Raw genomic sequence first — 14,902 nt, forward strand, 5'->3', positions numbered from 1 at the left:
TTGTTTTCTCTAAACCACAGCTATGATATTTATTTATTTATTTATTTATTTATTTATTTATTTATTTATTTATTTATTTATTTATTTATTTATTTATTTATTTTATTATTTATTTTATTCAGCTTATATCCCGCCCGACTAGCAAACAGCTCTCTGGGCGGCAAACATAGAAACATATACAATAATAAAATTACAAGATCAATATAACAAATATAAAAGTACATCATCTAAAATACCAATTACAACATTTACATAAATAACTTAGATTAAAATGCCTCAGAGAAGAGACACGTTTTAACCTGGCGCCGAAAAGATAATAGTGTCAGCGCCAGGCGTACCTCCTCGGGGAGACTATTCCACAATTTATGTTTTAACCCATTTTAACCACAAGAGATAGATCTCTTTAGCAAATTTATGTAATCTAGACCACTATTTGGAAACCAAACCTAGCATCAGTTTGCCACTAAATTGTTGAACTGTTCATGTGCAGATTGCCACATTGCCTATGGTGAAGCCTGAGCTACTTCTCTTAATGTGGCGCTATTAAAAGTTTTTAACTGTGCCGCTCCAAATACTCAACTGCCAGAGCTTTTATATGTGCATGAGTCACATTCACACTTTTGCTCCCTACCCTAGATAGAGTTTTCATAATTAAGATCAAGGAAAAGCCTCTCTGTTCAAGACGTTCCACAGCATCTTTGCAGAAAAATCCAGAAACAACAGCCCTTCCCCTGCCCCCAAAGAAACAATAGAGGTCTCAATTACTGAGGAAAACAAGCTTCTTTCTGTTTCTCCCTTTTTCTGTCTTTGGTTCATTAGATGCTTCTGCAAACTGTTGAGTGCAGTGGAAAATGCTGATAAGGCTTCTCAACAGACACCGGAAAGGGGGAGAATAAGCCTTTTCTCCTCTTTAGGTTAAATAATGCATTACTTTAGGCTATAGACCAAGAGACCACTGGTGGAGGGTCCATTATTTAGCAAGGGGCATTTAATGTATTTCTGAATTAAAACAGGAATCCTGGTAACAGGGAGATGCTGATGGTAGAGGATCACATTGCAGAGGAAAGAGTTTTGCCAGATCAAATGTTTTGAACAAGGGGATGTGGTTCTTGCTTTAACAGAATAATAGAGATCTAGGATGCTTCCGAGATCCAGTGTGGTGTAGTGGTTAAGGTGCTGGACTATGAGCTGGGAGACCAGGTTCGAATCCCCACACAGCCATGAAGCTTACTGGGTGACCTTGGGCCAGTCACTGCCTCTCAGCCTCAGAGGAGGGCAATGGTAAACCACCTCTGAATACCGCTTACCATGAAAACCCTATTCATAGGGTCTCCATAAGTTGGAATCAACGTGAATGCAGTCCATTTCCAGGATGCTTCCCTCTCCCCACCCCAAAATACAAGTTGACAGTTACAATAGAATGAAGAATTTAACTGCAGCATGCTTACTTGGGAGTAAATCCCCCTTAATTCCTTGAGACTTGTTTCTGAACAAACATTCATATCTTGAGCTTTTAAATTCACACTGTGCTGGCTCCAGGTTTTTGCAGATTCCGGAGAAGAGAGCTGCAACAGGCTCCCTCTCCCATTACCACTTCTCCTTGCTACTGCTGGCTGGCCTGGGGCTCACTCCTCTACTGACAGTGACCACTGGTGCTGCCACCACTGGGGACAGGAGAGGGGGAAAGGAGTAAACCCTAGGTCAGCCTCCTTCAGTGGGGAAGAGGAGAAGACCCAATGCCAGCAGGTAGTTCAAGGAGTCTGGTAAGAATGGGTCGCCTACCAGGGCATTAGCCCTGGCTGATCCCTACAATGCCAGTGGATCTAGATGGTGGATCTAGGTTCATGTTTCAGAAGAGAGGAGAGAGGGAGGGCACAGTTCCTGGGTCCCCTCCTGATTTCTTAACCATAGTTAAACAATTGGAGGCTTTATAGCACCAGTGCATAAAAAAGAAAGTAGTTACATTGTGTGGTCCCAATGATGATTAACCCTGGTTCATAGTGATTCCTGTTACCTTGATTATGAACACATAGACCATGTAGAACAGGGTGGGGGACCTGTGGCCCTCCTGTTGCTGTTGGACTATAGCTCCCATCATCCTTGGCAATGCAGGCTGGGAATGATGGGAGTGGACTACAACACTATCTGGAAGACTAGAGTTTTCCCCAGCTCTGATGTAGAAAATATATATCCCATTTTGCTAGTTTGGTAATTATATTGTTAGCTCTATCTCTCTTTTCTTCTTCTTCCTGAAAATGTTTTGAAACCATGTCTGAATGCTAATCTCCAAAGAGCAAAAGACTGGAGGTCCTATGTCGTGAACTTCATTGCCTGCCGTTCTTACTTCTCACAGGGATAAAACCAAGCTGGAGCAATCAAGAATGCAGCTCTGGTGCTTTTTAACCAGGTAGATTCAACGTATCACCACCACTCTTACACAGGTTACCTAAGCAAATTATATATGATCACTTTCTGGTGAATATTGACTGGCTTGCATGCTACTGAGTCATGTTTCCTTCCCTGTCCATTGCAAGATGGTCCAGACATGCACAGCTGCTCTCTGCTGAGTCTCGTGACTCGCGCATCACAGCATGGTCAGGCAAGAATGGCAACCCCAACATACATTTTGATTCTGCTAATGACTTTTCCAGATACATATTTTTAATATCAAATCCTTTCAATAGCTACTGCATGACCTATAGGTTTTGTAAGATGGATCTTGAACTGACAACAATGTTGAACTCTCCAAAGGCCAAGGGGCAAAAAGGGAGCATGTGTACTTTTTAAAAACAATAAAAACAACCCTTTTTGATTCAGCCCTTATAAATGTGGCGTATACGTAATACTAACTTCTTTGGAAAGCTGGGTGGGTGGGGCTTTAAATGAATATAATTGCACGTTTTAATTATTTTCTAGGCTTCTCTGTTTTTTGTTTTATTTACACATATGCCTCTTATTTGAACTGTTGTATGTTCTTTCAAGGTATTACCATGCAAGGTTCTCTATACCTAATGCAATTCTTTTAGTATTTGGTTGAGGATTTTTATCTATCTTATATATTGGTACATGTTGTAGGCAAGAGAGAGACAGAGACAGAGAGAGAGAGAGAAGTCAAGGGCAAAGCATGCAGATGGGAAAGGGAAAGGACACGGTGGAAGAGTGGCCCGATCTGAAGCCCTTTCAGTCTACCACCAGCAAGGGTAGCAGATTGGAGGTTGGAGAGGAAATAAGTGTGCCAGCTCCCAGGCTGGCATATTTTTCTCTCCCTTGTTAGGGGCATGTCAAAGGATTAGGAGGTATTGATCTGCCCCACCATACTCCTTTTTCCTCCCTGCCTCTGCTCGAGCATCAACAAGAGAAGAGGGATGGTCACAGAGATTTCCATAGTCACAAAACGGAGGCTTCCAGGGGCAAACATCCTTCTCTGTACAAGGACCTTTCCCTCTGCCCTTGGAGAAGGAGGTCTTCAATATCCTTTGGCTGCTTTGGATGCCTCCCAGGGGCCATAGGCTTGCACCCTCATTTTTGTTTCATTTGCTGGTCTTTGATCAAAATAAAATTACTCAGTTTTTTAAAGTGTAATTAATACCTTTATCAAACAATGTATTTAAAACAAACAAACTGAAAACATGAAATGATTTTTGATACATGAGTTGATTTTGGCACATACACGTGGATATTACTGGTGGTAAAACACCTTAAATGCCAAATTACAATCAGTAATTTCTATAGTTGTCTTTATGGCTTAAAAATTTCCAGAAAATTTGTTATCAATATTTTAAAGTAAACATTTGTTGACATTTTAGCCAAAGAAGTGATACTTTTACAGCCTGAGTGATGTTTGCTGTTCCGTCTCAGAGGTTTTCAGTGGCAATTACCAGGCAAACAGCAAGTGAAGAAATGGCTGCATGCCTGTTTGTCTCTCAGGCAGACATGTCTTCATTGGAACGAGCCTTTAACAATAAGTAGCTGACAACTATGATAATAATAAAATCACAAGATGTTGTAACTGTGGGAGTTTGCACTAGCTACAACACAACTCCAAGCTTTCACAACTATTCACAAATGAGTTATAGCTCTAAAAACAACTTGGTATGTTCACATTTTAATCTTATTTATTTATTATTTGATTTATATTCCGCCCTTCCTCCCAGCAGGAGCCCAGGGCGGCAAACTGAAATGCTAAAAACACATCATAAAAAGACCTTAAAATACATTAAAACAAAACAATGTTAAAAACATTCTAAAAAAAAGCTTTAAAAACATTTTTAAAGGGTTAAAAACATTATTAAAGAAAACATATTAAAAGCAGTTCTAACACAGACACAGACGGGGATAGGTCTCAACTTAAAAGGCTTGTTGAAAGAGGAAAGTCTTCAAAAGGCGCTGAAAATATAGCACAGATGGCGCCTGCCCAATATTTAAGGGGAGGGAATTCCACAGGGTAGATGCCGCCAGACGAAAGGTCCGTTTCCTATATTGTGCAGAACGAACCTCCTGATAAGATGGTATCTCTGGAGGCCGTCTCCTGCAGAGCGCAGTGATCGACTAGGTATATAAGGGGTAAGATGGTATTTCAGGTATCCTGGTCCCGAGCTGTATAGGGCTTTGTACACCAAAACTAGAACCTTGAACTTGGCCTGGTAGCAATACCCTCAAAGTTGGTATTAGCGAATTAAAAAATACTCAGTTAAAGTCCAAGTAAAATGACTAAATCCACTATTGACATTATGCTGTTCACTAACAATCAGGTCAATTGAAAACACCAAAAAATACAACTCCAGGGCTAAGGGTGGTACCACTCAGAATACCTTACTGGACTACATTTTTCATCTGCCACAGGGATCTGCATCCCCATGGCAACTTTCCCATCTCCTGGCCATATCTTTTACTGAGGCAGCAAGTTCCCCCAGTCCACCATTAATGTGGATCATAAGTAAAGAAACTCATTACATAATGGTCCAGCTTCATCAGTGGTTTCTGACAGACAATACAGCACAGGACAGGGAATTTCATCATGGGTAATGGCCTTTGGTATACGTAATATCTAGATCAGCTCTGAGGTGGCTATGTGTCTTTACAGAGAATAATCCTTTATTTTGAAGGGCTGTCATAGGATAGTCCTCTATTTCACAATGCCCTATGTTAGAGGACTGTCCAGTCCAAGTCTGGTCCAAAGACAAGGGACAATTAAAAGGGATTGTATGAGCCTTGGTTGTCTTGAAGGGCCGTAGCTCAGTGGTAGAGCATCTGTCTTGCATGTAGAAGGTCCAAGGTTCAATCCCAGAGAAAATCCTGGCTGAAATCCTGGAGAGCAGCTGCCAGTCAGTGTAGACAGTACTAAACTAGATTGACCAATGGTTCGACTCAGTATAAGACAGCTTTCTATGTTCCTTTGCTCCTCAGTACTCAGCAGCAATTGGTCAGCAGACTGAGCAGGCACACAACTCACCTGGTGGCTTCCCCACTATGGAGAGATGGATTGTGTCTATTTTTACATCATAGTCATTGTTTCTAAATCTGCATCTTACACATACAAACTGCCATATGCATTTTCATCTTGTCATCTTATTTTGGTGATATAAACCTTTTTTTGGCTGTGTGTAACTAGCAACCTTAATCAGTTATTAGTGCACAATTAAGAAAGACACTGGTGAGAGTTACATTGTTAATTACTATTTTAATTAAAACCATTAGCTTAAACTTTATAGATTTTAAGCAAATTCAGTGGTTGAGGGCTACTTTCATGGAACATAAAACAAATATTGTCAGGCTGCAAACTGGGAAATATTCAATTCAGGAAAAGGCTATTGGAGGGGTGAGAATTTTTTTATCTTATTCTGTATGCAACTAAAACTTTTTTAGATCAGAAATGTGGCTGAATTGTAAAGGAAAATAAGAATTATTTATCTGAGAGTTTGTCAAGTCACAAGGCAATTTAGAATGCTCAAACTGACTTTTTCCTGATAATTTATAAAGGCTGAATCCCTTTGTTTTTTTTACTGTCACCTGACTCATGAAGCGGTTTGTAAAGCTTTAACATTTGTGTAACAGCCTGCTCCTGTTCCCATTGAAATAGTGTAAAGCAAACAAATGAGAGCAAGACTGGGCCTTAAGTGAATGCTTTAACAATGGAAATGGGCCCCTTAACATGCTGTTGGCAAAGCTTGTATTGATTATTCTTATGTGGGCAAAAATCAAGAGATGTGCTCAAATCCAAAAGAGTGCTAAAGTGGTTGTCCTATTGCCATCTATACCAATTTACCTAATAACTACTAGCAATGGTTATAATTCAAATTGTTTTTTCAGATCATCCTTTAAAAAAGAAGGTGGGTTTTGTTTTTCCTTGGTGCAGTTTCATTAGTATTGTACAGGCTTCTGCTTTAGTCAAGCATGCTCTTGTTTTGCTGATTCAGGCCTTGGGAATGCTGCATCACCAACAAATGCTTTCCAATATGTTCCTTGCAAATAATGATATTCCCTACTTATGAGTGCACAATGGTGACCATTGAATGGCCTCTAATAGAAAATGGTTTAATAACCTTTTGTCAAACTGTTCATTTTTTAAAATGCAAATGTAATTGTATAAGTCAGAGGTGGGGAATCTGTGACATGTCAGATGGCTTTGGACTACAACTCCCAGCATCCCTGAGTAATGCTGGCTGGGGCTGATAGGATTTGGAGTCGAACAATGCCTAGAATGCCACAGGTTTCCCATCCCTGGTATAAGGCATATAATAACAGACTCTCCCTCCACTAAAAGTGTTTTTCCTATTTTGTTTTTGGTTCTTGTTGGAATAAGAATTCTCATCAGTGGAAGAATACCTGTTGTGATTTTCTATGGGTTAGACACTACAGTTTCATTTTGTTCCATTAAATTATTAATTATCATGTCAGGATTTTAATTCTTTTAGATGTACTAGGAATTAGTTAGTATTCTGTTTAAACTTGGGCCTGATTCTGCTACTGTTTATGGATGCACTACAGTCCACTGTAGCCAGTAAAAATGCTCACATTGGCCTTGTTCAGAGACAATAAGAAATCTTATTTCCCACTGCATGGATGAGCCATGGCGTTCCTCACGCTTGGGCATTTCCTCTTGACAACTCTCCTCCTTCATTTCCATTGATATTAAACTAAACACAGTTCCCTGTGACATCCAAGCTCAGAGAATGAAGGTTTGTTTCAGCTATGGTTTCAGAACAACCCAGTATCTGAAATCACGATTTGATGCTGACCAGTTCTCACTAGCCACAGTTTAAACAGATGTCATGGGGACCTTCCGTTTGTTTAAAACTATAAGCGAAAGTTTCTGATTTTTCAGGTGCAAAAGAGCAGGAGAAGGGAGGGGGAGTGCATGAGCCTAAGACTCATCATGGCTCATTCATATAGCAGGAAACCATAGTTTTCTGTTACTTCTAAATCAGGCCGTTAAATTTTGGTGGTTGTAGATTTCACCCTAAGTTTGTGGTTTCAGTTTTGATTTGTTTTAATGGTGTGATATCAGGCAAATAATACATGGATTTGTTTAATATATCTGTTTAATTTGGGAGGTGTTTTGCTTTTAGTTTACCCAGCTCCATGAGGCACACGTCTTCCTCACTGTGTGCTGCAGAAAACTTCACTGTGTTCAGTTGCAATTTTTTCTTTGAACTAGCAGCTAAAATTGCACTGACAGGAAGGAATGAGCCTTAAGAATGTATATTGGTTCAGAAATACAGTTTAATACAAAATGAGCTCTCAAAACTTCCTTTCTTGTGTGAACTAAGATTGGTTCATCCTGCTCCCCACCCCAGTTGTATAATGTCAGAAAAGGACTGCAGTCATCCATTGACTGAGTGGGATATCTGTTTGCTTACAGGCATGATTCATTTTAATACTTAAATCCATCATCTTGGTTCTCATATTTATTAATTCTTGTGTTTTAAATTTATTTGTTTCAGCAAGCTAACTACTGGGGAATTCTTCATGTTATTTTATTAGCCTAACAGCAAAAAGTATAAAAGTTAATAAGAATGTCAAGCTTAACATTGTACTATTTATGGGTAGGTGGCTGTGTGGCAGCATAGTGCATGTGCATCTGCATTAAAATGCAAATTACACACACACACACACAATATCCACATGCTGTGATACCTCACACCGACACACTGACAATAACTGTAACTTGGTTAGATGTGGAGTGAATTGAATTCTGACATGTAGGTAAAAGGATCAATTCAGACTGGTTTTGCAGAAATCGTCTGGCAGGGCAGGGCTCTGAATTTAATAGTATCTGGAGTCCTATAGTACATAATAGGATTATTTTTAAATTAATTCACCAATTTATTCTTCATCCTTCTGAAATTAATAAAGAACCTTTGGACAACAGGCCATCTTCTATATTTCTCTCTCTCTTTATGTTCCCATATAATATTTAGTGAGTCATGAAGACAGCTAAAACATATGCCATTTGGGGAGGGGGGGGAAACAACAGATACTCTTAAATTTCAGGTAATACAATGTAAGACAAATAGTTATCCAGCCCCCCCCCCGTATCATATATTTCAGAATTACTATCCACAGAAGTTTTTCTGCAACATAAGAAAATACTCAGGTTACTTGTGAGTGAACAAAGTCACACTGGCAGTTTTAATGCAATGCTTTTATTTCCATTAAAAAAGCCCTTAGGCTGCAATCCTATACCCACGTACCTAGGAGGGAGTAAGCCCACTGAACTGAATGGGACTTGCTTCTGAGTAGATATATGTAGGATTGTGTGGTTGCTCTGCTCTGCATTGCCAATATAAACACGCTTCAGTGTTTCCTTTTGAGTGTAGCATCAATGTACGGGGGGAAAAACCTTCTTCTGTGGGATTTTATTTTCAGAAGCTAAATGCAACCAGCTCATCCGAAGGCAGCACAGTTGACATTGCCCCACCTGGAGAGGGTGAACAGGCAGAGATTGAACCCGAAGAATCTCTTGAACCTGAAGCCTGTTTTACAGAAGGTAACACGGATAGAAAAGGGCTGAATTTGACCTGGCTTCCCAGAACATTGCAATTCCATTTGATTTGTTGTTAATTGTGATTTGTTGTTAATTGTGGTGCCTGTAAAAGCTGTGCTAGCAGAGTAATGTCATAGCCCGGATTATATGGTTCTGGTCCCGCTTTGACAGCTTATGTACATATTGCGTGTTTTCAGATGTCAAAAGAATTTCCCAAGTTTAGACAAACTCCATGTTGCATGCAGTTGTGGGGTGGCTTCCCTCCTCTCCGCTTGAGATCTTTTAACACTGCTTTATGTTTCCCATTCCTGCCGTGAGTCTACTTACCCTAACCTCCGCCATCCAGTTGTTTTCCCTGTGGGTGGGAAAGAAGCTTGGGAGAGGAATTGAGTGGATGAATTGCAAGGAGGGAAAGAGTTAAGCAGCTTCTCCATCCTGACCATCACTGTTCTTCCACTCCCAGTGGCATCCTCGGAGGCTCTTTTCAGGAAAACCAAAAAGCCTATCAGGGTAAAGAGACACATAATGGCATGGAGTTTGGTCCTTAGGGCTGCCTCACACAAAAGGAAGAGCTGGATCCAAAGAGCTACTTTAGGTTCACGCAATATTTGAGCATGCCCAGTGGGGTTTTTCCCCCTAACTTTGTTTTCTTTGAACAGCAGACCTCCCTACCATATCACAATCTGCTTTTCAATAGCAGTTTGTTATGTGCATTTGGGCTGCTATTTGATAAGCACAAGTCAAAAACTCCCTGGGCCATGTGGAACTAAATTGTGTGGTTCTTTGGATGCTGGTTGAAATGTACTACAGTACATAGAAATATCTTCCCAGGTAAGAAAGTGCATACACTTTGCTGCACACATATTGTCAGGTGTGGGGAAAATATAGATGGCAGACAGCTGCCACAAATTATTTTCCTCCCATGGCTAAGGACAGGTATGTGTAGATGTGCTCTATGCAGCACAATTCATTGACATAATTTCAGTACTTCATTCTGTGCTGAATGGATTGTGGGAGTGTCTGTTAAAAATTACATCATAACAGAATTGTCCTCTTGCCTCACAAGGTTATTATGAGAGGAAAATGTGAAAACTCCATATGTACGGTCCTCAATTCCGTGGAGGAAAGATTTATTCCAATATTTAACTGTTTAATATCATTGTAAACAGGCTGCATCAAGAAGTTCCCATGTTGTCAAGTGAGTATAGAAGATGGCAAAGGAAAAATCTGGTGGAATTTTAGGAAAACCTGCTACAGCATAGTTGAACACAACTGGTTTGAGACGTTCATTGTATTTATGATTCTCCTCAGCAGTGGTGCGCTGGTGAGCAAAAATCAAATAAAATAAACATCTAATATTTCTCAAAATATATGTAGCATCAAAGATTTTACATTGTATGTTATAGAATGTATAGTGGGTTGCACATAAAGTATTTTCAGATTTGGAAATGTTTGCTAAATATCTGTCACACAGATATTGTAGGATATACAAAGAAAATGAGAGAAAAAGAAGTAAGACTGCCTGATATCTTGCTAATTCTTTGCTAATTGTTTGTGGAAGATGATGCAGAAGTGAAGTGTTACACCTCACTGTATTTTTAAAGTACAGTTTACTTCCGTTAACGAGAAGATAATGATGCCACTGTCCTCCCTGCCACAGGCCTTCGAAGACATATATGTTGAACAGCGGAAGACCATCAAGACCATGTTGGAGTATGCAGACAAAGTCTTCACGTACATCTTCATTCTGGAAATGCTTCTGAAGTGGGTTGCTTATGGCTTTCAGATATATTTCACTAATGCCTGGTGCTGGCTGGATTTCCTCATTGTAGATGTAAGTAATTAAAAGCCATGGTTTGTTTTGTTCCTGTGTAGCATTTACCATGGTACAAATGTCATAGAATCATATAATAGTAGAGTTGGAAAGGGCCTATAAGGCCATCGAGTCCAACCCCCTGCTCAATGCAGGAATCCAGCTTAAAGCAGACCCAAAAGGTGGCTGTCCAGCTGCCTCTTGAATGCCTCCAGTGTTGGAGAGCCCACCACCTCCTTATGCAATTAGTTCCATTGTCGTACCACTCTAACAGTTAGGAGGTTTTTCCTGATGTTCAGTCGAAATCTGGTTTCCTGTTACTTGAACTCATTATAAAATCAATACATTGATATTATTAATCGTCATTTTTATAAGAATAATCTGATAAAGTGCTGCAAGGACTGGGACCCCCTGCCTGACCCTGGCTCCAGAGAGAGGCTGCAGTTAATCTTGCAGCCTCTTGCATCAGCTGCTGGCTGGGTCAGGAGGCATAAAAGCCCAGCTGCCCTTGGGTGGCGGGTCTGCCGCTGGTGGGGTTGCCACCAAAGGGGCAACACCAAAGGGAGTTGCCCCTTGGGGAGCCCGTTAGGAAGTCCCGAGGGCGAGGGCATTACCCCCCTTCTATTACCTTTCTTTTTTGTTTGTTTTAATTTTCTGTCAAACCAATCTGGAGGAGACTGGTGTTGGGAACCATTTCAGTTGATGCGGCCTGATGACGTAGACAAGGTGCTTGCGATCATGCGGCCAGCAACATGTCCCCTCAACCCTTGCCCTTCTTGGCATATTAAAGCTTGCCAAGGGGGGTTGACTGAGTGGATCCAGGGTGTGGTCAACGCATCATTGCGGGAGGGAGTGGTTCCAGGCGCCTTGAAAGAGGCAGTGATCTGACCACTCCTGAAAAAGCCCACCCTGGACCCATTGGTGTGTGACAACTACCGACAGGTTGCAAATACCCCCTTTTTAGGGAAGGTGATTGAGAGGGTTGTGGCGCAGCAATTGCAAGTACTCTTGGATGAAACAGATTATCTCGACCCATCCCAGTCTGGGTTCAGGCCTGGTTATGGGACTGAATCGGCCTTGGTTGCCCTGATGGATGATCTTTATTGGGAGAAGGACAGGGGGAGTGCGACCCTGTTATTCTTACTTGATCTCTCAGCGGCATTTGATACTATTGACCATGGTATCCTTCTGGGCCAACTTGGTGAGATGGAGGCACTGTTTTACAGTGGTTCCGATCCTATCTCCAAGGTCGCTCTCAGAGAATAGCATTGGGTGATTGTCTTTCGGGCCCCTGGCAGTTGTGCTGTGGGGTGCCGCAGGGTACCATCTTGTCCCTCATGCTGTTTAACATTTATATGAAGCCCTTGGGAGCAGTCATCAGGAGCTTTGGGGCGAGGTGTCAGCAGTATGCTGATGATACCCAGCTCTATTTCTCCATAACATCTGAATCGGGAGAGGCCATGCAAACCCTTGACAGCTGCTTGGACTCGGTGGTGGGCTGGATGAGGGCCAATAAACTGAGTCTGAATCCTAGCAAGATGGAGGTGCTGTGGGTTGGTGGTTCCCGAGTTTGGATAATTGGTCAGTTGCCTGCTTTGGATGGGGTCGTACTCCGTCTGAAAGAGCAGGTCCATAGTCTGGATCCGTCTTTGTTGCTAGAGGCCCAGGTGACCTCCATGGCTAGGAGTGCCTTTTACCAGGTTTGGCTGATAAGACAACTGTGGCCGTTTCTGGACCGGGATAGCCTGACCACTGTTGTCCATGCACTGGTAACCTCCAGGCTGGATTACTGTAATGCGCTCTATGTGGGTCTGCCCTTGAGGTTGGTCCGGAAGCTGCAGCTGGTGCAAAATACAGCAGTGAGACTGCTCACTGGGGCAGGGTATCACCAACATGTCACCCCGCTGCTGAAAGAATTGCACTGGCTGCCCATTTGCTACCGGGCCAAGTTCAAGGTTCTGGTTTTGGTGTACAAAGCCCTTTATAGCTTGGGACCAGGATACCTGAAAGACCGTCTTACCCCTTATATACCCAGTTGATCACTGCACTCTGCAGATGAGGGCCTCCTGCAGATACCATCTTATCAGGAGGTTTGTTCTGCACAACATAGGAAACGGGCCGTTAGTGTGGCGGCACCTACCCTGTGGAACTCCCTACCCTTAAGTATTAGGCAGGCGCCATCTCTGCTATCTTTTCAGTGCCTTTTGAAGACTTTCCTCTTTCAACAAGCTTTTTAAGTTGAGACCTATCCCAGTCTGTGTCTGTGTTAGAATTGCTTTTAATCTGTTTTCTTTAATAATATGTTTTTAACCCTTTTTCTTTTTTTTAAGATGTTTTTAAACCTTTTTTAAAAAAATGTTTTTAACGTTTTGTTTTAATTTATTTTAAGGTCTTTTTATGATGTTTTAAAGTGTTTTTAGTGTTTCAGTTTGCCACCCTGGGCTCCTGCTGGGAGGAAGGGCAGGATATAAATCAAATAATAAATAAATAAATAAACAAAATGAATGGCAACCAGAATCGGAAACTGCTGTTGTGCAAAATAGTGGTCCTTTTGGTGTTAGTATATATATATAGTTGTTATATTAAGTATCATAATGTTAATTTTGGGGAGTCGGGAACTGAATATTCAAAGATTCCAGAGCTGTTAATTCATGAGTTGTACATTCATGTGAGGATACCATAGTTATCTCATCACTCTGCATTTCAGAGAATTATAGCTCTTTGATCCTTAGTCTATATAGTAAAAGTCAAGGTTAGTCAGGTTGGGAGAAGAGACTATGTACGTAGAGAGCCATTGCACCAGTCATCTTTTGTGTATTTTTTGATGTTTTCCTACTGAGATAAGATATTGGAGGTGATGCTCAAGGTGTATATATGTAGATCACTTCGCAGCCTTCTACTCATTGTGCTTATCCTATGATTCTGTACCACAGATGTACACAAGCAAAATAGAGCCCACCATGTATTGTGTCCCAACAACAACTTGAGAAACCCCGTAGTTTTGCTGCTTGCTTATGACTGCAAAAATATAAAGGTTGTCAGGCATTTGGCAGGTTTCTCTACATGATTGGTGGGCTCTGTTCCACTGGGCGGATCACAGGATTGTTTTACAATGTAGCTCCTCTTCTGTATTCATGGTGACAAAGAGCTTACACATGGAAAATGACAAGAACAATTGTTTTTGCCTTGCTTTGAGGAAAACATATCCGGTTAGGTGGACACATCCTGTCTAGACTGGCTGTTGGCATAGGGATGCATTAGTCCATAGGTAATGTGTGTGCCCCTTATTCTGCAAGTCTTGTGTCAGAGCCTAACGGGCCGCCTCTCACACTCCTGTTGCAGCAAGTCATGGTGGTGACTGTTTTAGCCAAAGGCCACTGTCTCTAGAAGTAAAACTGCAAGGTGGACAAAGTGATCAAGGCCAAACAAGGTTTTCACTTCCCAAAAGCAAAAGGCTGAAGGAATGTATGGCTTGAAGACTTACCATCACTTTGTGGAGTTTATGGCAAGAAAAAAACCTTCAGGGCTTTCATCATTTGTCAAATATAGAAATACATATCTTTATGAAATGCATTAGAAAGTCAGATCTGGTTTGAGTGCTTAAAAAGTTCAGTAGGGTCAATATGTCGCTTTAAAACAGAGAGTATAAACAGGAACCAGAAATGAACATATCAAACTCTGTCACAAAAAGTGTCCCATCGTTTTCTCTGTTAAGTTAATTAAAGCAATTAACATACATTTTTGAGATGTTTACAAGATAATCTACTTCTTTATGGTTATGTTTTGTGTACTTCTGTCTATGTGTCTGCACAAAGAAAACCATTAATATTTACAGAATGAGCACAATTGGGGACATCTCTTGCAGATTCGTGAAGTTCATATAGAAATTCACAGCATTTATTCAACCTTACAGCAGATCCCTATAAAACCACAGCTAAGCAAGCCATTTTGCAAACATAGGAGTATGGATTCTTCTGTCAACAGAACTCTATAACACCTTAGGCATAATTTGCAGCATGGTTGCAGCTGCTGCAAGCTGTGCAGTGCCTAAATTGTGAATGGGGAGCTGGGTGTATGAAATGGTTTTGGCATGGAGGGCAATT

At 41.1% G+C, this 14,902-nt stretch overlaps 1 protein-coding gene across 3 annotated transcripts in view; it reads left to right on the forward strand.

Annotated features, from left to right (window-relative positions):
- Nucleotides 1–14,902, forward strand: part of LOC133376454 (sodium channel protein type 3 subunit alpha-like) — a 99,443-nt gene that overhangs the window by 68,968 nt on the left and 15,573 nt on the right. For 2 of the 3 annotated variants that reach the window (XM_061608595.1, XM_061608594.1), the window contains exons 21-23: nt 8,869–8,989; nt 10,156–10,310; nt 10,647–10,820. In XM_061608595.1, coding sequence (XP_061464579.1) covers nt 8,869–8,989; nt 10,156–10,310; nt 10,647–10,820 — 450 coding nt within the window. The remainder of the gene's footprint in view (nt 1–8,868; nt 8,990–10,155; nt 10,311–10,646; nt 10,821–14,902) is intronic. The other variant, XM_061608597.1, reaches the window with a different exon arrangement.

This window comes from Rhineura floridana, chromosome 2 (assembly GCF_030035675.1).
Source record: "Rhineura floridana isolate rRhiFlo1 chromosome 2, rRhiFlo1.hap2, whole genome shotgun sequence".
In the NCBI taxonomy this organism is placed as follows: Eukaryota; Metazoa; Chordata; class Lepidosauria; order Squamata; family Rhineuridae; genus Rhineura; species Rhineura floridana.